Raw genomic sequence first — 25,815 nt, 5'->3', positions numbered from 1 at the left:
GCTTTGTTTTATGACAGACGAGAAGAATGGCGCCTATTAGTGGAATGACTGTTTTCTTTCAGGGAAACACATGAGTGTAATTCATGAACCACAGACAAGTTGCTCATTTCCCTTGTTCTCTTTTGTCTGTTCTCCCTAAAGCCATCTTTTAACAAACTATTGAATCCTGTTTATGAGAAGAACTGAGAGGTTTTTTATTATGGATTTATTGCTTTGTTGCCCATCCCGGTTGTTCAGTGCTTCTAAAATTCAGACGTCAGTTGCTGGTCCGGAGTCCGTGGGGCCCACAGCTGCAGCGCTCAGCTGGGGTTTTGGTGCAGCTAGGTGCTCAGGGTAAGGGAGGAGCTTTGTGCTTTGGCCTTGAAAAACCTTCCCTATTTATTTTAGTGCGGTATCTACTACTGGTTATAAAACTTAATTCTCAGATGGCCACACAGGGCAGTCTAATCAGATACGCTTTAACTTTTAGCCCCGTGCACATTACAGTCACTGATTCTGTAGCAATACAGCAAAAATACTGTAACTGATTTGATTTGCATCCTTTATTGCCCTACTGCCTCTAACTGCGCTGCGCTTGTCAATGTACAGCTTTCCACGCACACGTCTTGTGTCTATGGTGCTCTGTGTGCTCTGTAGGTGACTTGTGAGATTTCCAAGGATAACTGTGATCGCAGTTTTCACGGCGACGTTAATATCTAGTTCCAGTGTGAAACCCAGCCTTCTGTTCAGGGATGTTCCCTTGTGGGAGGGTAGCGGGTAAAACTGAACTAAGAGATGGGTCAGAGAATCTGAAAAGGTGACTGTAGTGGGATGCTGGGTGGCTCAGTGGTTAAGCGTCTGCCTTCGGCTCAGGTCACGATCACAAGTTCCTGGGATCAAGTTCCACATTGGGCTCCCAGCTCAGCAGAGAGCCTGCCTCTCCCTCTTCCTGCTTCTCTCCCTGCTTGTGCTCACTCGCTCTTTCTCTCTCTCTGACAAATAAATAAATAAGATCTTTTTTAAAAATTAAAAAAAAAAAAGTGACCATAGCTTAAGGATCTGGGAATCGGAGGGGGTAGGATCAAGGTCAGAAGCCACAGGGGAGGCTTCGTCATCCACATTTAGTAACTGGTGCTTACAGAGGAGCTTTGTACTGAGGGGCAGAGGCCTTTTTTTTTTTTTTGAGGATATTCTCTGCCGGCTGTTAACATTCTGTTACGTGATAGATCCTAACTCAAACTTTGACTTTTATCCTGCTTCAAAAATTCCTATGCCCGTAACTCCTTTACAGGCACAGCAAGTTCTAGTTAGTATCAGGTTCCTTTTATCACATCTGAACTATTATTTTGGACTCTTGCTAGATGTTTTTCATCTGAAGACTTTCCATGTGCATTTAATAAAAACGTTACCTAAATTAGGGAAAATGTTATCTGAAACTAAAATGCATCTTACAAAACAAGCAATTCCTTTTAGCCATGAAAGAAATTAACTTCCAAGAAAAAGTTGGCATTTACAGTTGGTTTAAAAAAACACACAAATTTGAGTATGATTGTCCTTGACAAAATCTGTGAATTTGGCGAATTTTATGCACTTGTCTGAAAGCTCAAAAAAAAAGTCAGAAAAGATAAGTTAATATTCATCATTGTAGCCTTAATTACATTTGACTGCAGTTTATGATAAATGAAATAAAGCAGAGTTTTTGGCAAGTCTTACACAACTGTTCATACTTGCTTTGACTATTTATATTACTTTGTATTTCTCCAAGGAGTCTTCCAGAACTTCAGAATGGGGGAACAAGTGCTTTTGCGATTTCAGGCTGATTTGAAACTAGGCTGCATCCATGTTGTAGTTTTTGGTATGGTTTGAGCTTTGGAAAGATAAAAGAAGAAAACCTTTCCCGGGTTGTTTTTAACTTTTGCTTTTGCTCAGTGCCTTCCTTAGCTTTATGAATAATTATCTTTTCTCTTTAGAACTCAAAGGTGCACATTCTTGATACTGAAAGCTTTGAAACTACATTTGGCCCGAAGTCACAGAGGAAGCGACCAAACTTACTTGCTAGTGATATGCAGTCTCTTCTAGAAAATGCAACAATGTCCACTGAGAGCTATGATCAGGGCAAGGATCGTGACTTGGTCACTGAAGACACTGGTGTCAGGTACAGTTTGAACGTTCATACCACTCTCATTTTCTCTTCTGCAACAGAACATTGTCTTTACCTTTATTATACCTACATAAATACCAAGTTAAAGCTCAGTGCTTTAACTCCTTTTTTTTTTTTTTTTTTTTTTAAGATTTTATTTATTTGACAGCATACAAAGCAGGGGGACTGGCAGAGGGAGAAGAGGAAGCCAGCCCCCCTGCTGAGCAGGGAGCCCAACACAGGGGTTGATCCCAGGACCCTGGCATCATGATCTGAGCCAAAGGCAGACACTTGACTGAGTCACCCAGGTGCCCTGGTGCTTTAATTCCTAGAAGGAGAGTGTTCTTCCCTTTGACTAGAAAAGTTTGTGAAGCTGGGGCCAGACGGAAAATAATTTGAGGTGGCTGGTTTTTTCTAGGTCTCTTTTTTCATTTCCAAAATAAAAAGAAACTTTTTTTCTTCATTATAACAGCAGTGAAGTCTAGGATAGACAATTTAGAATATAGGGTTAAATTAGAAATGCAGCACAAAGAAATTAAGAGCTCATAATCTCAGCGACCATATTATTGTTAAAATTGTGAATGTCAGGGCTTCCTTAAACAGAGACTCTAGACCATGGGGATTCACGGATGGCCTTTGAGTTTCCTTTGACCCTTTGAAGAGAACATGGAAAATGTATGTCATGCATAAAGGTGCCAGTGTTTTGTCGGTCTTATATTTGTTTTGGGGAGAGGGAGGAAAAGGATCAATAGCTTTGTTATATTCTCATAGGGGTACATACCCAAAAGAAGGTCAAGAATCAGTCACTGTTAGATATATTATTCTAGATCTTTTTTACATTCCGTGTTCATTTATAAATATCTTAAGACTGTATTTTAAGATTTTTTAAAAATTTATTTATTTGACAGAGATCACAAGTAAGCAAAGGCAGGCAGAGAGAGAGGAGGAAGCAGGCTTCCCGCAGAGCAGAGAGCCCGATGCGGGGCTCGATTCCAGGACCCCGGGATTATGACCCGAGCCTAAGGCAAAGGCCCTGAGCCACCCAGGGGCCCCTTAAGACTGTATTTTAACTTGCCCTTTATATTTTTAAAATATTTTATTTTAGTTTTTAAAAAATTTTGTTTATTTGAGAGAGAAAGGGTGAGAATGTGAGAGAGAGATGGAGATCATGAGCCGGGGGGGCGGGGCCAGGTAGAGGGAGAAGCAGACTCCCCACAGAACAGGGAGTCCAGTGCAGGACTCAGTCCCAGGACCCTCGGATGGTGACCTGAGCTGAAAGTAGACGCTTAATGACTGAGCCACCCAGGCGCCCTTACATTTTATTTTAGATAAATATTTAGAAAAAAAATTTTTTTAAATTATTAACAAAAGATTTCCATGTCAGTACTTAATCGACAGTCCCACTGTAGAACATCTCTTTTCTTCCTTTGCTCATTTGTTTTGTTTCTGAAAATCCACACATGAGTGGCATCCTGTGGTATTTGTCTTTCTCTGAATGACTGATCTCACGTGGCATTATACTCTAGCTCCAGCCATGCTGTTGCAAATGGCGCGATTTCATTCCTTCTGGTGGCTCAGGGGTGTTCCGTCGTGTGTGTATATTGCAACTTCTTTATCCATTCATCCGTTGATGGCTGCTTGGGCATCCACCTGGCTATTGGCTACTGTAAATAATGCTGCTGTAAACATAGAGTTGTCCATATCTTTCCAAAATTGGTGCTTTTGTGTTCTTTGGGTGAGACCCAGGAGTGTAATTACTGGATCACGTGGTATTCCTATTTTTAACTTTTTTATTATTATTTTTATTAGCATATAATGTATTATTTGTACCAGGGGCTCAGGTCTGTGATTCGTCAGTCTTAGACATTTCACAGCATTCCTCTTTTTAACTTTTTGAGGACCCTCTGTCCTGGTTTGCATTCCCACCAGCGGTGCATGAGGGTTCTTCTTTCTCCACGTCCTCGCCAACACCTGCTGTTTCTTGGGTCGCTGTTTTTTTTTTTTTTTTTTTTTTTTAAGATTTTATTTATTTGACAGAGATCACAAGTAGGCAGAGAGGCAGGCAGAGAGAGGGGGGGGAAGCAGGCTCCCCATTGAGCAGAGAGCCCGATGTGGGGCTCGATCCCAGGACCCTGGGATCATGACCTGAGCCGAAGGCAGAGGCTTTAGCCCACTGAGCCACCCAGGTGCCCCTTGAGTCACTGTTTTTAAGTTAAGTCTTTCACTGTGGTGAACTGCATAAAGACTATACCAGTTCAGTCCCTTGGAAGCCTGCACTGCAGTGGCACTGGGCACATCCATCTGGGTATGCAGCCGTCACAGCTCCTTGTCTGCTTCCAGAACTGTTCCATGTCGTCCTGAGCCGAGAGTCTTCACCCCATAGACAGTAACTTCCTAGTGCTTGGCAGCCACCCTTCTGCGGTCTGTCTCTTAGCAGTTTGACTGCTCTGCTGAGAGGTACTCGGTCCTACATGCAGTCCCGCAGTCTCTGTTCTTTCATGACCAGAATGTCGCTGGGGCCATACAGGTTGTGGCCTGTGTCAGTACTGTGTTCTTCTTCGTTGCCGAGTAACAGTCTGTTGTGTATACTGCACATTTTTAACCCATCCCTCCACTGATGGGCATTTGGCTTTTTCAGTGAAATTTGCTTTTGCCCCATCTCCAAGTAGTTTTGATGCCCTTTTCCTGCGGGACATCGTCATGTCCTCCCTAAACATCCTTTTTGTAGGGTTCTCTTGCTCACCTGGAGTGTTTTCTTATTTAGAAGTGAAGCCCAAGAAGAGATCTATAAGAAGGGACAGTCCAAAAGAATATGGGGTGAGCTTTACAAGGTAAGGCTTTCAGTTCCTTCTTGTTGTGAGCTTCCTTTGGCTTTCATTATCTTATATGAGAAAACTGATCTTAATATATGGAAGCTCTCACAAATAAAGCACAAATTCTGCTGTTCATTCCATCCATATTCCCCTCCAAAACCAGGACAGATGTGGCTAAGCACATGCTACCATTGTTCTGGATAACTGTGCTTTGCTTTTTTTTTTAATGATAATAAAAGCTATGTTCCATAGACTTTGGATTTATCATACATGGTTAGAGCTGCGTGGGGGGGGTTTAAGTTACTTAGTCTTGTCATTTATAGATGAGAACACCCGTCTAGAAAGGTTGAGTACCTTACCCAGCTCACCCCACTGGTTCGTGGAGGAGCCTTCGCGTGTCCCGAGTCCTGGTTCAGCTGGCTAAGTTTGATATCCGAGTACTCGAAATAATTCTTGGTCACTAAAAGCTTTCCAGCACAGTCTCATAATCCAACAGTAACCTAACAGGAAAATATACCCTGAAGGTAAACTAAATGTTCTAGATTTTTGTAGAATACACAAAACCTGTGACAGTAGAAACTTTTAGAAGTTTAAGAAGTAAGTGACTTCATTCAATAATGAACAGTAGTTGTGAAGTAGTATGGGTTACATCTAAGTTAGTTTTCCTCTTTGAAATTCTACAAGTTTCTCCTACTCACAGGATGGAGAAAGTTCCAATCATTGGGCACTGAGATTGGCCACAACCTATCCATGTTTTGAAGTTCTAACTGTTTTTTTTTTCCCAGGTTCCTTTAAATGTCCTCCATCTCCCACTTCTCATCTCTACTAAAACAAATCCTTTTCGCTTCTTTGAATCGCAGGTGATAGATTCTTCAGATGTTGTAGTTCAAGTTCTTGACGCTAGAGATCCGATGGGTACCCGTTCCCCTCACATTGAGACTTACTTGAAGAAGGAAAAACCCTGGAAACACCTAATTTTTGTTCTTAACAAATGTGACCTTGTTCCAACCTGGGCGACAGTAAGTATGGCTGCTTATCCAGAATAGACTTGCAGAGGGAGGCCAAGCTCTCTGTCAATAAGGATGTTTCACTTCAAATGAGATCTGAGACCTTAAAGTACTGGACTTTTTGACCTAGTAGTTGTGGAAGCTTTCTCACTGGAAGCAAAACGAAAATGTGCTTCACCGACCGCGGGCAGAGTTAATGTTTTACTCGCTGATGGTTGGCGAAGGGATGGCTGCGGGACCCAAGGGATGGGCGATATGGCCCCTTTGGGAGGAGAAGCTGCTGTAGCTGCTGGCCTGTTCCTCATTCTGTTACATTAGTTGCGTTCAGTCTCGATGAAGGCGTTTTTGTAATTGTTCCATGTTTTGTGAGACAAAAGAAAAAGCATTACTTGCCATTCTTTAAAAATAAAATATTTTAAAGAATTACAGCTAAGGTTTTCCTTAGCTCTGTATGTAAAAAACAGTGTGTAACTTAAGCTCTGAGTTTTCTTTTGCTTACGAATAAACAAGTGTCTTGTCTTTGCCTTTTAGAAACGTTGGGTGGCTGTCCTCTCCCAGGATTACCCGACCCTTGCCTTCCACGCAAGTCTTACCAACCCCTTTGGCAAAGGAGCCTTTATTCAGCTTCTCCGGCAGTTTGGAAAGGTACTGGACCTGACCCGCCTCTCCTGGAGTGTGTAGCTGTGGGTCCGTGGGAGACTTTCTCTTGCCAGTTGTGTTAGGTTACACACCTCAGTTCTGCCATCTTGGTAATGTAATAATAAGTATGTGTCTGAGAGACGGAAAAACTCCTAGAGCCTTGGGGTTATAAGGGATTGTGGAAAGTGTCTTCCAGCTCAGCCGTAGCCCCTACCTTTTACAAACATTGCTTCCTTTCCTGCAGTATCCCTGGCTCCTGATGGTCTGTCCTCTGCTTGAGAACGGCCCCTCCCCCACACCCCTGTGTTCCCCATCCTGCTTTGCAAGGCCTGCAGTGCCTCCTCTGCCCTCAGGCCTGTGCAGTTTCTGAGCACCCCCCAGGCCCCCTGCTGATCCCTGGCCTGATGTCACTTTCTCTGGGAAGCCCTGCGGCCAGGTCACCCTCGCAGATGTTCTCGGAGCTTCCCATTCTGTACCTGCAGCTAGGTGTTGGCGTGTCTCATTCATTCTACCTGGCTTCAAAGGACGCACATCCTCTGCCCCACCCTTCCCCAGTTCCTGGAAGCAGACACTTCAGCTCGTGGCTGTTAGTTACCTCCCTTATTTTCTTCCATATTTTAGTACCTGCTTTTGATTCTATTTCTGATCTCCCCTACCCTGCACCCTCCCACTCCTCAGCACCTGCCATTTTGGACACTTGCTAAGTCTGTGCTGTGGAAAATGTGTATTAAGTTTCTTACAGCTGTCCTCTCCCCACACGTACTCCCCTCCCTCTGTTCTCTCTCTGCTGTTCTATGTCATCTGGCTAGATGATCATTTCCTTCAGCATGTACATTATTTTGACCTAGAGCATCAGTCACAGTCACCCACATGGTGCTGTGATTGTAATTTCTTTCTAATAGAACCTTCTGTCCTCTCTGGTGTTAATTAGCTCCTTGTCCTTTGTCACTAATGTGTCACCAAATCCGCTGGCAGAGTGGGAGCTTTGAGAGTGTTAGAGACCCTACCTTCCAGTCGGGACTGCTGCCCCCCGGGCTGGCTGCAGAGTTGTCCTCCTGGGATGTCCTTCACCATCATCCTCAGCATTCCTGTGGCTCTCTCCTGGGTTGGATACCTTGTTCAGTGGGATCAAGGGATCCAACAGGGGATCTTCTTTCTTGGTTTTTCTTCTAACTGGTTTGCTTTTTCCTTTTAATGGAACATATTTTCTAAAAGCTTCTTAAGAAGCTGAGCTTAGAAGGGTACCTTTTTTGAGACCTTGTGTTTTGAAAATACCTTTATTCTGTCTTCACACTGTTCTCCCTTGAATGCTGAGAGCACCACTGTGTTATCTTCTGGTGGCTTCTGGCGTGGCGTAGAGAAATCCGAGGCCATTCTGACGCCCAGTCTGTTGTGGCTGGGATCTCTGAAAAAAATTTCCGTTTTAAAGTTTTATAGTGATGTGGTTTTAGGTGAGTCACTGTCAGTGAGTTAGGCACTGGACAGAACTTTGTCTGATGTCCTGTATTATTCTTAGAGATCGCCCACCCTCTACCGCATCACCTATTCTTGTTCAGGAAATTGGTGTTTTATCACTTGGTTTAATTTTTGAATGTTCTTTGCTTTACTTTGGTGCCTTTGTGATGTTTTGTTATATATCATGGGAAGTTTCTCTGACTTAACCATTTAGCTGTTCTTTAGTAACATTTATTTTGCCTCTCACTTTTCAGCATTGGCCTGCCTCTCTTCTTGTGTCACAGATGAACTTTCATCTGTTTCTGAGAAGTGTGATGATACGGTATTTTGAAATTTTCCTTTCTTCCCGCATTGACTCTCTTTCCTGCCAGTTTTTTTGTGTTTTTTCTGTCTTTTGTACTAGTCACAGTTTAAATTTCTGGTTGTTTTTTACTTTTTGTTCATATATAAAGGTGAGCCACTAAAAACCCAATGGAAGTTTTATTTGTTTGGGGGTGGGGGGTTGACTATTGATAATAGACTTCACTGTAGGGTAACTAGGCAGAAACCCAGTATTTTGTTGGAGGGCACCCTCGGTGTCAGTGTCTGTAGGTCTTTACTCCTGGATCTGAGAGTTTCTCCGTAAAGGAGTGTTCTAGTCTCGAGCTCAGGGATGTATAAGCTTGACTGCCGGGGTTTCGGGAACTCAGCAGGAGGAAGGACGTCGATACTTCGATTTTCAGGTAATCACACTGGGAATGCTCGCCTTTAGCTGCTGTTATCCCTAAACATAGGTTCCCATTTAGGTTCCCATCTAAAATTGAAAGATATTTTCAGAGAGGCATGCAGGGTTTCCAAAAAAATCCATATCTGGAAAGGCAGTGGTGCAGAGAAGCTGGGTGCCTGTGCTGGGGGAGGGAGAGGTAGAGTGGTGTCCCTGCTCCGCGGACTTCTCACTGGTCTTGATTTCAGAGCCCCTGAGCGGTAGCTGTCTTGCCAGTTCCTGAGGGCATTTGTGATTCTTTGGCAATATTTTTGCTGGGCTTTTAGTTTTCCTACCTTAGCTTTCATCTTTGTAGTGGGCCAAGTCAGATACTACTTTCTAGCCGCTAGTATTTTGCTAACATTGTCTGTTTGTTTTTATTGTCTCATTTCCAATTCATTCTTTGGTTTTATATGCCTGGTTCCATGGGTTCCCGTGTATTCATTCTCACTGCTGTCCTCGTAGTGGAGTCTGCGGAGGGCATGAGGCCAGTGTGGACGTTCAGTCCGCCATCTTTAATCGGAAGCCCTCAGCCGGTTGCAGGCTTGTTGAGCTCTGGTCTCCTTGAGACTCTCATCGAATGGTCTAACTTCTGCGGTTGCTTTTTTTTTCCTTCTGTCATTTGTTTTTGGCAGTGAAAATGCAAAATGTATTGTGCAGAGAAAAGGAGGGATGGGTCTTGGGATTGCCAGTTGGTGTTATCTGTGGATGGTGTTAAACTGATGACTAACAAGTTCTTTCTCCCTTTGATTTTCGACCTACATACTTTTAACCTTAAAACATTGAAGAACAATAGCACATTGACAATTGAGGAAATGAGTCACATCTGATTGATTAATAAGTGTGTGTACGTGCAGCCCACTCAGATGACATAGTTGGTGTGTGTCTAGGCTTTAGATCAAGTTCTAGTGACACTTTTGCCCTGTGTTCTTTGTTTTATGAGCAAAGTAACACAACCTATTTTTCCCAGGGTTGTTCATGACCGTGTATATGTGGTATGTATTCTCTTTAACAGCTACACACTGACAAGAAGCAGATCAGTGTCGGGTTCATTGGCTATCCAAATGTTGGCAAGAGCTCTGTGATAAACACATTGCGCTCCAAGAAAGTTTGCAATGTGGCCCCCATTGCAGGTGAAACAAAGGTACGTCTGGCTCAAGAGGGCCTTATTTATGTCTCCATATTTTATTTTTACAGAGGGTGGTTGTTTAGGTCATGGAGATATATATCTACTTCTCTTGAATGAAAGCCACCATTGAGAGTTTAGTCTCTATGTGATGGTTTGGAGTCTACCAGAGTTGTCTCTACCCATTTGGGTAAGACTGAGAGTACTTTGTATGGCACTGTGTGCCTTTGCCATTCATTTTAAGTCTGTTTTATTTATTTTTTATTTTTTAAAGATTTTATTAATTTGACAGAGATCACAAATAGGCAGAGAGGCAGGCAGAGAGAGGGGGAAGCAGGCTCCCCGCGGAGCAGAGAGCCTGATGCAGGGCTCGATCACAGGATCCTGAGATCATGATTGAGCTGAAGGCAGAGGCTTTAACCCACTGAGCCACCCAGGTGCCCCTTTAAGTCTGTTTTAAATTGTTACTCCAGCCTTTCTTTGGCAAACAAAACTAACCCAAGAATATTGGTGCCTGGGTTATGAAAGAAAACTCAGTGTTACAGTAGATTCTGGCAGTTGGGGACAGACCCTACAGCACAGAGTGTTTGGGGAGCAGCATGAGTTCTGCTGAAAGCAAGAGGAGTCAGACAGTATTAATCTTCGAAGAGTACTTGGAAAAATTAGGGAAAGCTTGATTCGGTATTGATCGGCCTTACTTTTGGACTCTTTGCCGGTGGCAACGGTAGTTGATACTTTGTGGAAGTGCCTCATGAGTGGCCCAAGTAGAGGAGAGCCTTTGTAGCTTTGTGAGATCAGACTGAGGGTTTGACCCAGGGGTCTCTGGCTTTCTGCCTTCAGGTCTGGCAGTACATCACCTTGATGCGTCGGATATTCCTTATCGACTGTCCAGGTGTGGTTTACCCCTCCGAAGACTCGGAGACAGACATTGTGCTGAAAGGAGTGGTGAGTACTTTTGGTCCTGACAGGCTCTTTGTTTGCTCTTTGTGGGGAGCCGTGGGGCTGCGGGGGGACCTTGGATACCTTTGCGTTTCACTCATGGAGGAGGCTGTTCGGGGTCCGCCCGTCTGAACAGACTTCAGGAACACGACACTCAGCAGGGCGGCCTCTCCATTCCGCTGTAGCCTGCTTGGGGAGTCTGGAGCCGCGGGCAGATCTGCTCAATGTCATCCCACAAAAGAGTTTGTAGTTTCCATGCGGGATCCAGAGGGAAGCAGGGCCTGTTTATGTTTAGTGATCATTCATCTTCCAGGGTTTATGGGCTGAGTCATTTTGGAACTCAAGTGTTTCCTCACTTGTTTCTGAATATGACCAAAACCTTTAAACGGCTTCACTTAACCTTAGCCAGGGCTGCTGGCCATACATCCTGAGCACATTCCTCCCCTCTCTCCTTAAACTATCGAATTCTCTCTGTGTCCTGGCATTGGCAGGCTTTTCGCCATTTCTGCAAGTGAGTAGCATGAGACGGTCCAACTTGAAACTGCTTGCAGAACCACACAGTGTGTGGTGAGCAGGGATCAGCACCGAGTCCTAGGCTCTGTGGTGGTGGCCGGCGTGCAGGGACCTTCCAGCTGACCGTGGCTGGCCACTTCGGAGACCGGCCCTGCTAGGCTCCGCTTGCACAACGGTGTTGAAATCTATTTTCAGATATTGTTACAAATGTGAACTTCACTGCTTCCATATAAAGTCTATAAGGCTGGAATTTTCCTGTTAATATCTAGGTTCAAGTTGAAAAAATAAAGACTCCCGAAGACCACATCAGTGCTGTACTTGAACGAGCGAAGCCAGAATACATCAGCAAGACCTACAAGATTGATTCTTGGGAGAATGCTGAGGACTTTCTTGAGAAGCTGGCGTTCCGGACTGGGAAGTTACTGAAGGTGAGTGAGGGTCTGTGCAAATGCAGACCAGGACATATGGCAGGGTGGGGAGGTCGGGGCCGGGGGTGCGGCAGGGGCAGGGGGTGGTGTGGGGGGTAATGGGCTTTCTTTTGTTTTGTGGTTTTGTTTTGTTTTGTGGTATTTTTAAATGGGCCTTCTTTTATTTTTTTGTTTTGTTTTAGAGATTTTATTTTTAAGTAATCTACACCCAGTATGGGACTTAAGCTCACAAGCCTGAGACCAGGAGTCTCATGCTCCACTGACTGAGCCAGCCAGGCTCTGCTGGACGTTTTTTGTTGTGAACAGTACGGAACTTGGCAAGCAGATGGTGATGAATAACTGGGGCGGCTGCATCTCACACTGGGAGATGGATTTGTTCTTGATTTTTTTTTTTTTTAAGATTATTTATTTATTTGACAGAGATCACAAGTAGGCATAGAGGCAGGCAAAGAGAGTACGGGAAGCAGGCTCCCTGGTGCTGCGCTGAGAGCCTGATGTGGGGCTCCATCCCAGGACCCTGGGATCATGACCGGAGCCGAAGACAGAGGCTTTAACCCACTGAGCCCCTTGTTCTTGAATTTAACCGGCAGTCTTCCTGTGACATTTCAGGGTGGAGAGCCGGACTTGCAGACTGTGGGCAAGATGGTTCTCAATGACTGGCAGAGGGGCCGGATTCCTTTCTTTGTCAAGCCGCCTAATGCAGAGCCCCCTGCGGCCTCCCAGGTAAGAGACCAGGGTGGGCCTGCCTTCTGGAAAGTGTGGTTACTGACCTAGGCGTAGTGCCATTGATTGCCTTCCGTTATGAATCACCTGTTTTCTCTGGGGCGTTTCCCTCTACTCTCTCCCATCCCATAGAGCTGTCGTTATGACCTTCTTGGGGTGGGGGTGGCATTTGGAAACTAGAAAGTAGATTTGTGATAGAAGACCAAGTCTGAATACCAGTCTTTAGGAAAGGGCTCTGCCTGTAAGTGCTCTTCCGATCCTGTGTATTTCCTTATTCATGAGGAGCAGAGGCATTTCCAGGATTGGCTTTACATTTATCTGTTAGGCCCAGCCATGTGCCTGGCACAGGGAATATAAGAATAAATAACAGTCATTGCCCTCAGGGAGCTCGTGCTCGGGTGGGAAAGGAGAGTGGTACAGTTTGTAGCCAGATTTCGGGCTTCTGGGCTGGACTGAGAAGCTTCCCTTCTGTTGCGTTTCCTTCTCCCTGGCAGTGGACTGCCGCAAGGCTCCAGCTGTGGCCCTTTGCTTTTCTATTTCTAGGCTCTTTTTCAGAGCTCTGCTAAGCCTTTGGAAGAGGTGGCTTTAGTTTCGCTTCCGTGCTGGTGTTCGGTTTCGTGTCATCCTGGTTCCCTCTTACCTGAACTCTGTTCCCAGAGTTTCAATTATCAGCTAGAAACTTTCGGTTGAATATATTTTCCAGCATTTCAGAATCGACGTACCTGCAATATATGTTAACTTCTCTCCCTCTCCCCGCTGAACCCTCCCCCCCCCCAAACAACCAAAAAAGTCAAAACCTGGTCCTCTCCCATCTTCTTGGTTTGTTAAGTCGTTGGCTGGTTGAGTCGTTCCAGTAGCACCAGCGTGTGGAGGATGTCCTCTGTGCTCCGTACTCCGCTGGGCGCTGGCGGTGTTGCAGTGGAAGCAGACTGGTCCCCGCCTCATGCCCTTCCATATCTCTGGGCACTCTGATACCCATACCAGCTCTGCAACTCTCTGACTCCAGTTGAATATCCAGTAATTCAGTTCAGTTCTGACACTTGCTCCAAGAGTTAGCACAGACCTATAGGTTAAGGGTTTAGTCCCACAAAGCAGCCCCCACTTCAGAGGCCAGCTGCAGGTGGGGTTCTCAGGCTGCTCACGCTTCTGCCCAGCCAGCTACAAATTCAGAGCTTCTCAGGTTTGATGATTTGCTAAAACGACTCCTAGAACTCAGAAAATGGTTTATGATGGCCACCTTGTTATAGAGGTTATAGCTCAGGAATAGCCGAATGGAAGAGATGCCTAGGGCCAGGTGTCGGGTTGTGGGTGGCATAGAGTTCCTGTGCCCTTTCTGGGCCTGGTGCGCTCCTGGCACATCAGTATATTCGACCCAGAAGCTCCCCAGACCTTACCCTCAGGACGTTCCATTATATTGGCCATCGGTGATCGAACTCCTGTCTCTCACCCTCTCATCAGGTGCTTGGGCCTTTTGGTGACCAGCCCCCATTCTGAAGAGAGCCCCCCCGCCCCCCGCGAGCATGTCATCAGCATAAACTCCTGTGTGGTGGAAAGGAGCTTGTTAGGAAGAATGGCAGGCACCCTTTTTTTACTCAGGGGATACTAAGAGGTTTCGAGCTCTTATGCCAAAATCAAACATACATTCTGATACTATAGACAGACAGACAGACAGTAAACAGATAAATAGAAAAATGTCAGGAAGCACTGCTGACTGTGAGGAAGACAAAACCAGGGTCGGGGTGTGGGAGACAAAGGAGTGTTCTTGTACGTGGGGTGAGCGAGGGTGGCCTCTGAGGAAGTGGCATTTTGGCAGAGATCTTAATGGTGTGAGGCAGGAGCCGAGCAGCTGTCTTGTTGGGAGAAGGGACTGGCCGAAGGTGGGGCCTGCCTGCTGTGATCCACGTGTGGAGAGGAAGTCATGGGGCTGGACCGCAGCGGCACGAGGCACAAGGGACTCGTGGTAGGAAGGAGGTGTGGCAGGGTCTCTTGTCACCCTGTGTGCACATCATAGGGTTATCTTGAGCGCTTCCTCCATGTCTGGTCATTGAGTTTTAGATCATTATTTCCCCCAGTCTGCGATTTTCTTCTTTTTTTTCTCTTGGTAGTGGCTGAAACTCTTTCAGAATCTAAAAGCTAAAAACTTAGCGTCAGGGACGCCTGGGTGGCTCAGTGGTTTAAGCCGCTGCCTTCGGCTCAGGTCATGATCTCAGGGTCCTGGGATCGGGTCCCGCATCGGGCTCTCTGCTCGGCGGAGAGCCTGCTTCCCTCTCTCTCTCTCTCTGCCTGTCTCTCCATCTACTTGTGATTTCTCTCTGTCAAATAAATAAATAAATAAAAATCTTTAAAAAAACAAACAAAAAAAAAACAACTTAGCGTCAGGAACAGGTATAAAAATGTACCTACAAATTTTGTATACAATTTCCTGAATGTTCTGGATTCCTGACTTATTTTGAGCACTTGTTGTGCAACCACTCTTGCCTTCGGAAAATCCCTGAAGGTTCGTGAATCTCTGTTGCAAGGATAAGATGATACCACCAATGCGAGGCGCCAGGATAAAGCCTGCCACACACTTCTTCTTTGCCTCAGAGAGGCGGCTTGTTTCCCTGTCCCCCAGCTCGCCTCCTCATGGTCTCTCGTCACCAGCTTCCCTTCTCTTGGTCATCACACCTTTCCTCTGGGGGCTTCCCCTGCACCCCACCGCTTAGCAGTCTGCTTTCTGTCTGGGGCACTTGTGTGTGCTCACCTTGGGTGTGCCTGTCTCCACAGCCCCAGTCCTTCCCCTCCTCGGGGAGGGTGGAGGGAGGCAGACGCTCTGCGAGACGTGGCGGATGGTCTGAGTGGTTCGATACTCACAGTGGGCTCATCCTTTGGAACCGCAGCTGAAGGCCTCGGAGCTGAGTCGCGGCTTCTGGGTGTAATGGAGCTTGGCCTGTGGTAGATGAACGACGGGATTCCAGTGGGCGGGTTTTCAGTTCTTTCCCTTAGTGCCGAGAAGAGGACTGTGTCCTTCAAGAGCAGGCTGTCAGTTCGGAAATGGTTTTTATTTTCTGATCCCATTTCTCTCCCTCGCCTGTCCCCCTTTTTGGCCTGAATAGCTCCCGTCCTCCTCATCTTTGGAAGTTGCCACAGAAACCAGCCAGAAGGACGCTGAAGAGGAAGTCACCGCAACTGTAGGGGTAGCCTCAGAGCCTGTCACTGAGAAGGAAAACGAGAACAGTCGCTGTGACACAGACTCAGAAATGCAGCAGATTCTGGCACGGGTTCGGCAGAATTTCGGCAAAATCAATGTCGTGCCTCAGTTTTCCGGGGATGACCTGGTCCCTTTGGAGATGTCCGATATCGATGAAGAGCTTGAGAGCTTTTCCGGAGAGGAGGACGAGGAGGAGGAGGAACAGGAGCAACCGGAAGACGAGGAAGAGGAGTCTGGCCCGGAGTTCCAGGGAGAACACGTGGGAAATGACACCAAGGCCGTTATTAGAGCGCTGGATGAAAAGATTGCTAAATATCAGAAGTTTTTAAACAAAGCCAAAGCTAAGAAGTTTTCTGCAGTCAGGTAGTATCCTCGTCTTCTCACAAATTGTAGTTTGCTCATTCCTTTCTGAGATGCTTGCCACGAGGACTGGAGCAGTATTTTTATGGGAGGTGGAAAGGAATTAGTGCCGTTTTTTAAAAATGTGGTTTGTCCATTTATGAGAGGGAGCTCCCTGAACTGTGAGTGGCTTAAGTCCGCCTCTGCCGAAGGCCCAGGGAGCTGCTGGAACTGTGGGGGCCGGTGGGCTGTGGTGGCAACCATGGGAAGGAGGGTGGCTTTCTGCAGGCTTCGGGGTGGTCCCTGCCCCCGGGTTGGCACATGATTTGGCAACTGAGGGGAGTGATGGGCAGCTATGTTACTTGGCTTTTCTCTTGCAGAATATCCAAGGGACTAAGTGAAAAGGTTTTTGCAAAATCTGAAGAACAAAGAGCAGCTGAAGAGGTTGCAGAAGACACAGGTAAAGTTAAATTCATCAAACCGCTTGGGTGCGGTGTGCACCCGGTGGGACTGTGGGACGTGTGACTTTCATCTCGACACTTGGGGGATTGTGGTGTTCCCCGCATGGTGCTTGTCATTATGGGCAGGTGACCCTGTTCTGTATACTGTTTGTTGTACAGCTTGGGTTTATTCGCTTTTCATTCTGCACATTTCTTGGGATTAATTCAGGAGGCTTCCTGTAAAAAGAGACCAGTAGTAACCTTACAGTCTAGGTGTGAGTCAGCCAGATTTTTTTTGTGGGAGGCAGGATGGGTCAGCTATCTGTTCTTTACTCCATTGGACTCACAGCTTCTATGTGAAAATGTGTTTCCATGGCATAAATGCAAACCCCGGTATGGCCTGCAGGGGTCCCCCTGGCTTGGCGCCCTCCCAGCCTCATCCTGCTTTTGCCTCGCACCATGCCCGCCACACTCCATGCACACTGGCCTTCTTCCTCCAGCACAATCAAGCTCATTCTCATGTTAGCATTCACAGACCGAGTTTTGAATAGAAAATCCCTGATTCTTTTCTGTATGTTCCTGTGTCACGTTTCTAGCACCTACCAAAAAGGGAAAGAAAAGGAAGGCACAGAGGGAAGAGGACCGTTCAAATAAGACTCGCAGAATGCTTACATCTAAGGAAGTAAGTGGTTTTGGTCTTAAATGTCACCCAGGAAGTAAAGAGGAACAATCCATTTCCTAAGAGACATGCTTTCCAGAATTGAATTTTCAGAACCCCAGTCCTAAGCGACCTAGTTGCGATTAGTTCAGTAGGATTAAGAGTTGGCCTAGTGGATGAAGGTCCTTGAGTTCTCGATCACTGTCCTCAGACAGGTGGGCTCCCCTCTAGAAGGGTCCGCTGGTTTTCTTTGATGAGCAGAGCTGTTTTGGCAGACAGATTCCTGCCCACAGCTCTGTTACTGGGCTTATCAGAGCTGGGGTGGCCTCTCCGGGGAATGAAGAGCTTGTTACTAGAAGTGTTCACCCTTAGAGGACCACTTGTCAGGGGTGTGGTAGAAAAGATTCCAGCATGGAGGACGGTTGGACCAAACACCCGTCTAGAACATGGCACGGTCACGAGTTACTGTGCAAGAGCACACTTGGGTCTGTGAGGGGAGCCCTTCCTTGTTACTAGCACTGCTTCCGGTACTTGGGGGAGCAGCATAGGAAGGGAGCACAGAGAAACAGAGGGGCTCTTCTGGGACTTTTCTACGATTGACTGGGTTTGTTGTTTATTTATTTATTTATTTTTGGTCATTTTGGTTTTCTTCTTTCTTGCCATTGTTTATAGCGGAGGCGAGCGGCACGGCAGCAGCAGTCCAAGAAAGTTGGTGTACGCTACTATGAAACACACAACGTGAAAAATAGGAACAGGAACAAAAAGAAGATCAATGACTCAGACGGACAGAAACACAAACACAAAAAATTCAAACATAAGCAGTAACATTTTAAAAGTTTATTAAATTATACAAAAATATGCAATTAGAAACTGTGTTCTCTTCATGCCCAGTTGGCATTTCTAAGGCCCTGATGTATTCTGAGGTTTGACAGTTGAAACCCTTCAGCAGTGCTGTTAAAGTCCCCGCAACCCCAAGGCTTTAGGTGGTGGGGTCCAGGGGCACTTCTGACACCTCCACGAGCCCTCTTAGTTCCTCCAGAGCGTTAACGTGGCATGCAGGTCTCTGACAGAAACAGGGATGAGGTCTACAGCATGGAAAAGGTGGTATTTCTGTCATACCGGCAATTAGTTTGAAACAGAAATGTGAAAACAAAATCTCAATGATGTAGTGTACATGGCCCAGGCTTTAAAATAGGAGGGGAAAATGCCACTCGAGCTGTCCCTGAGTCGTGGTGAGGACATAGGTGCTTCACTGCCAAGGACTCTCGTGTCTAGCCATCTCAGCGAGCGGAGCTCTTGCCCACGAAAATGGCAGCCCACAGGTGATTGTAGTGGTGCCTTAGACTGCCCGAGGACATGTGGACAGGGGTAAAAGCTGGCTTCTGATCTTAGAGGAGAGGGGCAGGCTTGACTTGGAACACAGCTCTTCTTGTCAGACTGCCCTTCCAGGGCGCCTTGGAGCCTTAAGAGGGACGATGTTGGGTCAGAGGTCTGCTACAGAGGGTCCCTCCTGGCCCCTGAGGGCAGTACTGAGCCACTGGAGGCAGCATAGCCCAGTGGACACACTCGTGCCCTCCTAAGTGTGTTCCTCGTGCAATCTGCATCTGCAGGAAGGAGGGCAGTCCCTCCTCTTGCTGCGCTAGCCCACTCTGGGCTGCCCTGAACGAGAGATCTGTGTTGCTCACGTACTGTACTGCCTATGGAACCAGGAGCAACCCTGGGCCTCTGAACTCCGGGTTGAACTTGGGAGGAGCAGTAAAATGCAGTCTCCAGGCCGCAGCCTCCTCATGAGTAATTAGACCTGCGTGTGAGGTTTGGGTGCCTCTCCAGGCTAGCTAGAGGGCTGGCTGTAGGGTTGCGGTGTTGATTCCCTGCCGAGTAAGGTGAACAAAGGAACTCAGGGCTGCTGAGATGCAGGCAGCTCACGACATCGTGGCTTGTGTTTCTTTCCCACAGACGTTACTTGCTCAGAAGCCGTGGCTTTGACTCTGCCATTGCTGCCTCACCTGGGCAGCCTGAGACTAGGGAAGAGGCTGTGGTGGGTATGTTGGGCAGGCGTAAAATGACCTAGTATAAACGCACAGCTCCTGCAGCAGTCACTACAACTGCACTGGGGTGGGGATGGTGAAAGACCTCAAGGGAAAGCCATAAGAGGAGAGGGAGACAGCAGCCCAAGGTCAGGTACAAGATGCATCACGGACCAGAGATGGGACAGGGAGGCGGTCCATTTGGCTAGGAGTAGTTGGTAGGAGGGAGCAGTGGTGGGAAGGCAGTTGTTTCACCTGCAAGGGATATGGCAAAAGGCTTAACTTTCTGGGTTGGCAAATCCCAAGGCTGGCCACGTACTCTCAGAGACCGTTGGCTGCACTGCCTTCTACAGTCCAAGGAGCCTGGCTTCCAGACTTGTGTTCCATGCCACTGGGGCAACGTGTGACTTCTGACAAACATGTAGGTGGGGGTTGGGGGGAGAGTATGGCCTGTTCACTCAGGAAACTAGCTTTTTTTATTACACGGGCTTAGGATGGGGTAGCAGTGCTCGCCGAGACCCATGTGGAAATGATCACTTCTTTGGTGCAATAATACCTTCCAGTTGGGCCTGAAAAACAAAAACAAACTCCATTAATATTTGAGGCTTGCAGCCTTTAGCTGAGAGGTGAGAAAGCCCTGGGAAGAAGAATTCAATGCCGCCCGGCCAAGTGTTTTTCCCTCCATTCCCAATTCCGTATTTCCTAGATTAGCTGGTTTTGGGCTTGGCATCCAGTCTTGCTGCAGGAGGAGAAACCAGAGCTGTCCTGGTTTCCATACGATAATGGCTCCGTGTAGAATATAAAGCATTGAAAAGGAAATTGAATAAAAGTTGTTGAAATAGTGGTTTTTCACGGCTCAGATTTCGGGCCTGAAATGCGAAGGTAAACATCTGGCTCTCTGGGTTGGGATCCTGGGAGCTCTGTGCTGGGACGAGAGGTTTGGGAAACAGCCATCTTTCAGCCACCGAGACAACTTGACACCCAATTAGAGGAAATTGCTACCAGTAAGTAGGGAGCTGTCCATCTTGTATGTAAAGCTTAACACACTTGGGAGTTATATACTCTGCTCCTCCGGCAGCCAGTAAAATAATTTACTATCATGGTGTGTGGACAGCTCTTTAAGCAGGTCTATCTTGGGGACTACAGGCACTGCTTTATTTGCAGTGCAGCTTGGAGCCAATAAAAATAACTCACTTCTAAAGAGTCCTACACCCTGGGGATGACAAGGTTGCTTATAAATAAATGTTAGAAGCCAAGGTATTCCACTGTGCTGCTGCTGGTAACTGCAGGAGGAACTGAGGAACTCAGGCTTATGGTGAAGGTAACACCGCAGATAAGGCACGCAGCTTCAGAAGCTGCTAAGTAAATAGATTTCATGTCTGGCTGTGAAGTTTCTAGCTTTTCTTCGTTAAACTCAGCAACAGGAAGATCTGTCGTCCCACACTAGCAGTTCATACAAGCCCGTCTTTATCTTAAGTGCCTGGCCTTGGTGGAGCCCCAAGAAGCCTGCCAATCACAAGAATGTAAACTTCCCACGAGACTAGGGAGGAAAGGGAGACAGCATCCAGGGGCCCCTCTGGCCAGGGCCATGGGAGACCACCACCAAACATGAACAGGTCCGCTGTCTAGGAACAACGGTCCTCAAACTTCCGCTGCAGACCTTGTTAGGTTGCTGGACCCCAACCCCGATGTTTCCAACTCAGTAGATCTGGGATGGGCCCAGTGGTTTGTATTTCTAAAAGTTCCCAGGTGATGATGCTGGTCTGGGGCCCAGCCTTAGGGAAACTTCAGATTCTACAGAGAATGTAGAGTTTCAGGGGACTGGCCCCACTTCAGCTCGGCTGGGTGAAAGCAAAGGGGCTTGGAAGAAAAACACCTCCAGGTGCCTTCCCTTGACCATGCATCTGGGGAAAGTTCCTAATTTGAAATGGTTCTCCTTCTCAAAGGGCCTTCCCTGCCCACCCCAAAGGCCATGCCTCAGAGGGGCCGCAGGTGGGAAAAGCCCTCCCAAGAGAGCCTGCTGAAAAGATCCAGCCCATGCTGTCATGGGAGAGAAGTTCCACTTTCTGCCCTATCTGCCCCTCCCGGGGGATGGGTGACTTATTTCCAAGGGGAAAACACCCTCCACTGGAGAGTGGGGCTGATGTGTTGTGGGAATCCAGAGCCCGATGGCTGGAAAAGATACATAATAAATCTTCACCATCCCCTCCCCACCCCGCCCCATCCCCACCGCTGCTTCCTTTACTCCTTGGCAGCGTGTGGGCCTGGGGGAGGTGTGGGGGGGTGCCCACCTTCAGCTGCTGGTTCGTCCGCTTGAGGAACTGAATCTCCTCATTGTGCTTCTTCTCCTCTACCAGTCTCCTCTCAACCTCCCGCTTCTCGATGGCCTCACACTTGGCTTTCTGCTCGTTCACTTGCCTCTCCAAATCTTTCTTTTCTGCTTCCAATTCTGCAATCTGAGGACAGAAATTTGGGTCATCCTGGGCTGCCACCAAGGGTCGGTGGAGGGGACCTGGGCACAGCTGTCCAAGCTGACATTGTCAGGGTCTGTGCTGCCACCCAGTGGGGGGTTTGTGACTGGCACAGCACGTCCACTAGGAGTGGGATCTGCCGGCGCCAGGCTGACCAGCCGCTCTGAACCCAAGGGTCCCCGTTGGCAGGATGGCCGGAGCCCCCTCAGAGGCCAGAGTTTCATCTGGAATGGCAACCCTGTGGCCCTGAGATTGACAGAAGAATTCACAGAGGGCTGAAACCTCATGGTCAACCCCACTCACTTTCCTCTCCATGTCTGACTTCCCCTGTTCAGCCTGCAGCGCCTTCCTCATGCCAAAGGCCACACTGCTCTCATACAAGGTCTGGTAGGCGGCAATGGTCATGCGGATCTCGTCCCGGACTCGAAGCAACAGCAGCCCCCTCTCCGCACAGTTGATGGTCACCTCTCGGATCAGCTCGTCTTCCAAAGTGCACACACAATGAGTTCAGGAGGGCAGGCGGGAGGGAAACCGTGCCACGTCTATGGTTCACCACCCTTCCTACTGGGGACAGCATAGCGTGTGTCCTCCCCACTTGGGGACAGAGGACCCAGGAACCTTGCCAGATAGCCGCTGCTCTGAATTTAGCACTTGGGAGGACAGGCAGTCAGCGAGCCCGGGGCAGAGGGAGACAGGGGCCCTCAGGTTTGCTTGTAGCCGGAAAGCCCCTCTTAGCCACCCTCAGAAAGAAAGCCCAGGGTACTAGTCCGAGAAATTTGACTTTTCAGTTTGAGGATGACGACTTTAAATTTAAAGCAGCTGGGAACTCCTGTGTGCCCCTTTGGCTGGACCGGCTTGGGGCTGCAAACAGTAAGAATCCAAGCTTGCCCACCCATCTCTCCCACAGATGCTGACCTGGCCGGCAAACCCTAGTCACCCTCAGACCGAGGGGAGCCTGCTGGCCACAAAGTGTGGTGGCAGTCTGAATGACAGAGTCCACTCAGGCCAGGGAGTGTGGGCTGGGGGACAGCCATTTGACACTATCACTTAACTTTGGTGACTGTTGGTTAGTAGCAAATCACCCTGAAATATTTTCCTGGGCGAAGGGCTGAATGTTGATGGGTGGATATAAATACGGAACATTAATCTTTCTGATTAAAAAACTAACATGCTTAATATTTAAAAAATCTTTTTTTTACAAAGATTTAAAATGGAAGTTCTGATCTTTAACCATTAGCTAAGAGGTTAGGAATCAGGTGTCCAGGTTGGCTGGAAGATGGGGGGATGAGGACACCTTTAGCAGTTCCTGGGGTTGGGGGGCAGGGAGTGGGAGAGAAGACGATTCCAGGATGGGGTGGGCTTTGGCTCGGGGGTACTCAGAACTCGGGTCTGTGCTTATGGGGAAGGGCGGGAGGTAGGAGAAGACCGCATAGCCCCTCAACCGCAGCCCCCGCCAGGCTGCTCACCAAAGCACTGCGAGTAGAGCTCCCTGCGCACGGGGCAGATGCCGGTCTCCCTGGCCTGCCGCTGCTGCAGCTTCAGGTCCAGCTGCTCCTGGAGATGCACCACATCCATCCTTGTGCTGGGGGTGCTGGACACCTGCTGGATCCACAGCTGCGTGTCCTCCACCCACTCCCTGTGGTACAGACACAGCTGGGTTGAGCAAACCCACAGCTAGAGGGGCCCCGGAACGTGAACAGAGCTGACCTTTTGGGTCCTCTGCCTGAGCAGGAACAAGGGGCAGCTCTGTCACCAACCCACCAGAAGCTTCCATCCCTCTCTCTTCTCTGAGGAGTGCAGGGCTTCATAGCCACACCCACTAAGCCACCTCCTTGGGGCCTCTACCTGGGAGCTGGGCAATCTCTACCCTCCTGTGGCTCTCTGTGAAATCGTCACCCATGTTCCAGGTCTTACCCTCCTAATGAGTGGAGTGAGGGCAGCTTCATGGGCTTTGTTGCTTGATTGGAACAGAAAGGCCAGTGAGAATTCCCCACTGACTTGTGGGGTAGGACACACAGGGCACCATAAAACTTGTGCCAGCCAGAAAGAGGCAAATGTGTGCAGCGGGGAGCTTCCTGAAGGCATGCGCCTCCTTGCTCCCCGCCACCGGCCTGCCCCCCAGTAAACCTTATGTCAGAGGCATGGCCAGGTTCCAGAATCACAAGAAGGGAGCCTGAGGGAAGAATCACTGTGGGGAGAGAACTTCCATTTATTGACAGGAGGGAGTCACCTGAAAAATCTCCCCTGCCTTCTTTGACTTCCATCTTGGATGAGTCTCTTTTCATCACAGCCTTAGAAACTGTGCTGTTAATTTATTACATAAAAATAGTCAACAAAGCATGTCAGATAAGGAGGAAGCAGGGTAGGGGGATGTTGAAGAAGGGAAAATGGTTGTCTTTTTTTTTTTTTTTTTTTAATAAGGATTCTCAAGGAAGGCTGCCTTGAGGCAATCATGTTTGAGTGAGACCCAAGTAAAGAGATGGAAGGGAATGAGGTGGACATCGGGGGAAGAGTATCCTCGGCAGTAAGAACAGCAACTGTCAGAGCAGCGTCCAGAGACAGTGAGCAGAGGCCTCTGTGGCATCACCCCCCTGAACAGAAGGAGAGTCATAGGAGACAAGATCACGGATATACGAGGAGCCAGATCATGCTAACTCTTGCAGGTCATTGTAAGGACTTTGGATTTTAGTTGGAGGGACATGGGAAGCCATTAAAGAGTTCCTGGCAGAAGACTGGCAAGATCTGGCTTAGGAATGGAAGCAAGGTTTTCAGATAGGAGGCCAATGTAGGTGACAAACAGTGATGAGGAACAAAACAGCAGAAGCAGAGGGGGCAGAAAGTGGTTGGATTTGGGATATAAATTTGAAGGTAGAGCCAAAATAATTTGATGAAGGGTAGGACGTGTGACGTGAGAGACCAAAAGGAATGAAGGGTGGCCTGAGCCACTAGGAGAAAGAAGACTGGGGGTGAGTAGTTTGGGAGGGGGAACATTGTGATTCAGTTTGGACATGCTGAGTTTGAGATGCCCAGGAGATACCTTCATGAAGCTAATGAGGAAGCAGTAGAATATATGGGTCTGGAGCTTAGAGAAAAGAACAGGGCTGGAAAAACACATTTGGAAGTCATCAGCATATAGATGGTATTTAAAGCCATGAGCTTGGGTTTGAGCACTCAGGAAAAGAGGATGATAGAGAAGATCCTGCCCCCCACCCTTCCCGGATCCAGCCATCTGTAAGCTCTAGGAGTGTTGGATTACTGGGAGGAAATCCTGGCCAGGGGCAGAGACAAGGTGCCTCTTCCTACATTTCCAAGTTCTGGGATAGCAAAGCCTGGGCTTTCTCCCAGTCATTGCTCCTAAATTTTTACCTTGGGGGTAGGATGGCATTTAAGATTTCTTCTGCCTGCTTTGTAGGATCTGGGACAGAAGAAGTTGAGGGGAGCTTGGTCTTTGGTGGCTGTGGGACTGGACCGGAGGGTCCAGGCTGCTGGGGGCTGACTTTCAGTGGCCGTGCCTGAGAAAAATGGACAAGTTAGGGCAGACACTGAACTCCACATACCCAAGCCTTCTGAGTTGCCCCAGGTCTTCTAAACACCCTTCCTCTCTTCCCAGATCACTTTCTCCATCTGTCTTCTCAAAAGTTATGTCTCAGCTTAAGGAAGCCATGAAGAGTCTCCGGTGCCACCCCAGTACAAGACCTGTTTCTCCTGGAACAAGTGTTTCCAGCAGGGGTGCTCAACCCTCTAGTGATGGAGCGAGCAGTCACTACCAGATCTATTCCTGGACCAGACAACTACGAAAAAGAATGAGCCCCATCCACCTCTGTGACTTTCTTCCTCATCCTAAATCTGCCCTCTGGGGTCACCCATCTGGGTTCCTTGTACAGCTCTCCCATGTTCCTTCCCCCATCCCAAGTCCCTTTGCTCCCAGTTGCTGCAGCTCACGTCTCTCTGGACCCCGGACCCTCACCGCAGGGATCTTTCCCCATCGGAGCTCCCGGGCTCCCCCAACCCGTGAGACCTGTCCTTACTTTGGGGCTCCGCTTTTCCGTATTCCGGCTCACCAGCACCGGGGTGTCATACTTGAGCAGAGAGTCTGCAGGGGGAATCATGGCGGCGACGCAGGTAGGAGCCCGGCTGCGGCCCCTCAAGTGTGCGCGTTGTTTGCTGTCACCATGGAAACCTCCTC

The 25,815-nt window shown here is 48.0% G+C and overlaps 2 protein-coding genes across 2 annotated transcripts in view; one reads left to right on the top strand and one right to left on the bottom strand.

Annotated features, from left to right (window-relative positions):
* The window catches only part of GNL2 (G protein nucleolar 2), a 23,827-nt gene extending 5,826 nt beyond the window's left edge, over positions 1 to 18,001 (top strand). Inside the window, exons 5-16 of the mRNA XM_059136792.1 lie at positions 1,950 to 2,134; positions 4,884 to 4,950; positions 5,793 to 5,951; positions 6,471 to 6,584; positions 9,791 to 9,919; positions 10,742 to 10,846; positions 11,623 to 11,781; positions 12,391 to 12,504; positions 15,600 to 16,057; positions 16,414 to 16,493; positions 17,070 to 17,155; positions 17,804 to 18,001. Coding sequence (XP_058992775.1) covers positions 1,950 to 2,134; positions 4,884 to 4,950; positions 5,793 to 5,951; positions 6,471 to 6,584; positions 9,791 to 9,919; positions 10,742 to 10,846; positions 11,623 to 11,781; positions 12,391 to 12,504; positions 15,600 to 16,057; positions 16,414 to 16,493; positions 17,070 to 17,155; positions 17,804 to 17,956 — 1,809 coding nt within the window. The 3' untranslated portion in view covers positions 17,957 to 18,001. The remainder of the gene's footprint in view (positions 1 to 1,949; positions 2,135 to 4,883; positions 4,951 to 5,792; positions 5,952 to 6,470; positions 6,585 to 9,790; positions 9,920 to 10,741; positions 10,847 to 11,622; positions 11,782 to 12,390; positions 12,505 to 15,599; positions 16,058 to 16,413; positions 16,494 to 17,069; positions 17,156 to 17,803) is intronic.
* Positions 17,840 to 25,815, bottom strand: DNALI1 (dynein axonemal light intermediate chain 1). Its single transcript, XM_059136793.1, has 6 exons — positions 25,658 to 25,815; positions 24,996 to 25,141; positions 23,096 to 23,265; positions 21,933 to 22,111; positions 21,450 to 21,614; positions 17,840 to 19,727 (listed from the first exon to the last, which is right to left on the bottom strand). The coding sequence occupies exons 1-6, from the start codon at positions 25,736 to 25,738 to the stop codon at positions 19,692 to 19,694; spliced, it is 777 nt and encodes a 258-aa protein (XP_058992776.1). The 5' UTR covers positions 25,739 to 25,815; the 3' UTR covers positions 17,840 to 19,691.

Source organism: Mustela lutreola, chromosome 10, assembly GCF_030435805.1.
Source record: "Mustela lutreola isolate mMusLut2 chromosome 10, mMusLut2.pri, whole genome shotgun sequence".
In the NCBI taxonomy this organism is placed as follows: Eukaryota; Metazoa; Chordata; class Mammalia; order Carnivora; family Mustelidae; genus Mustela; species Mustela lutreola.
This window is presented reverse-complemented; position numbering and strand designations above follow the sequence as displayed.

Coding starts and splice junctions, on each gene's coding strand:
- DNALI1 (XM_059136793.1), bottom strand. CDS start 25,738: ATGATTCCCCCTGCAGACTCTCTGCTCAAGTATGACACCCCGGTGCTG. Junction 25,142..25,657: donor CGGAAAAGCGGAGCCCCAAA/GTAAGGACAGGT, acceptor CATTTTTCTCAG/GCACGGCCACTGAAAGTCAG. Junction 22,112..23,095: donor GCTCTACTCGCAGTGCTTTG/GTGAGCAGCCTG, acceptor GCACTTTGGAAG/ACGAGCTGATCCGAGAGGTG.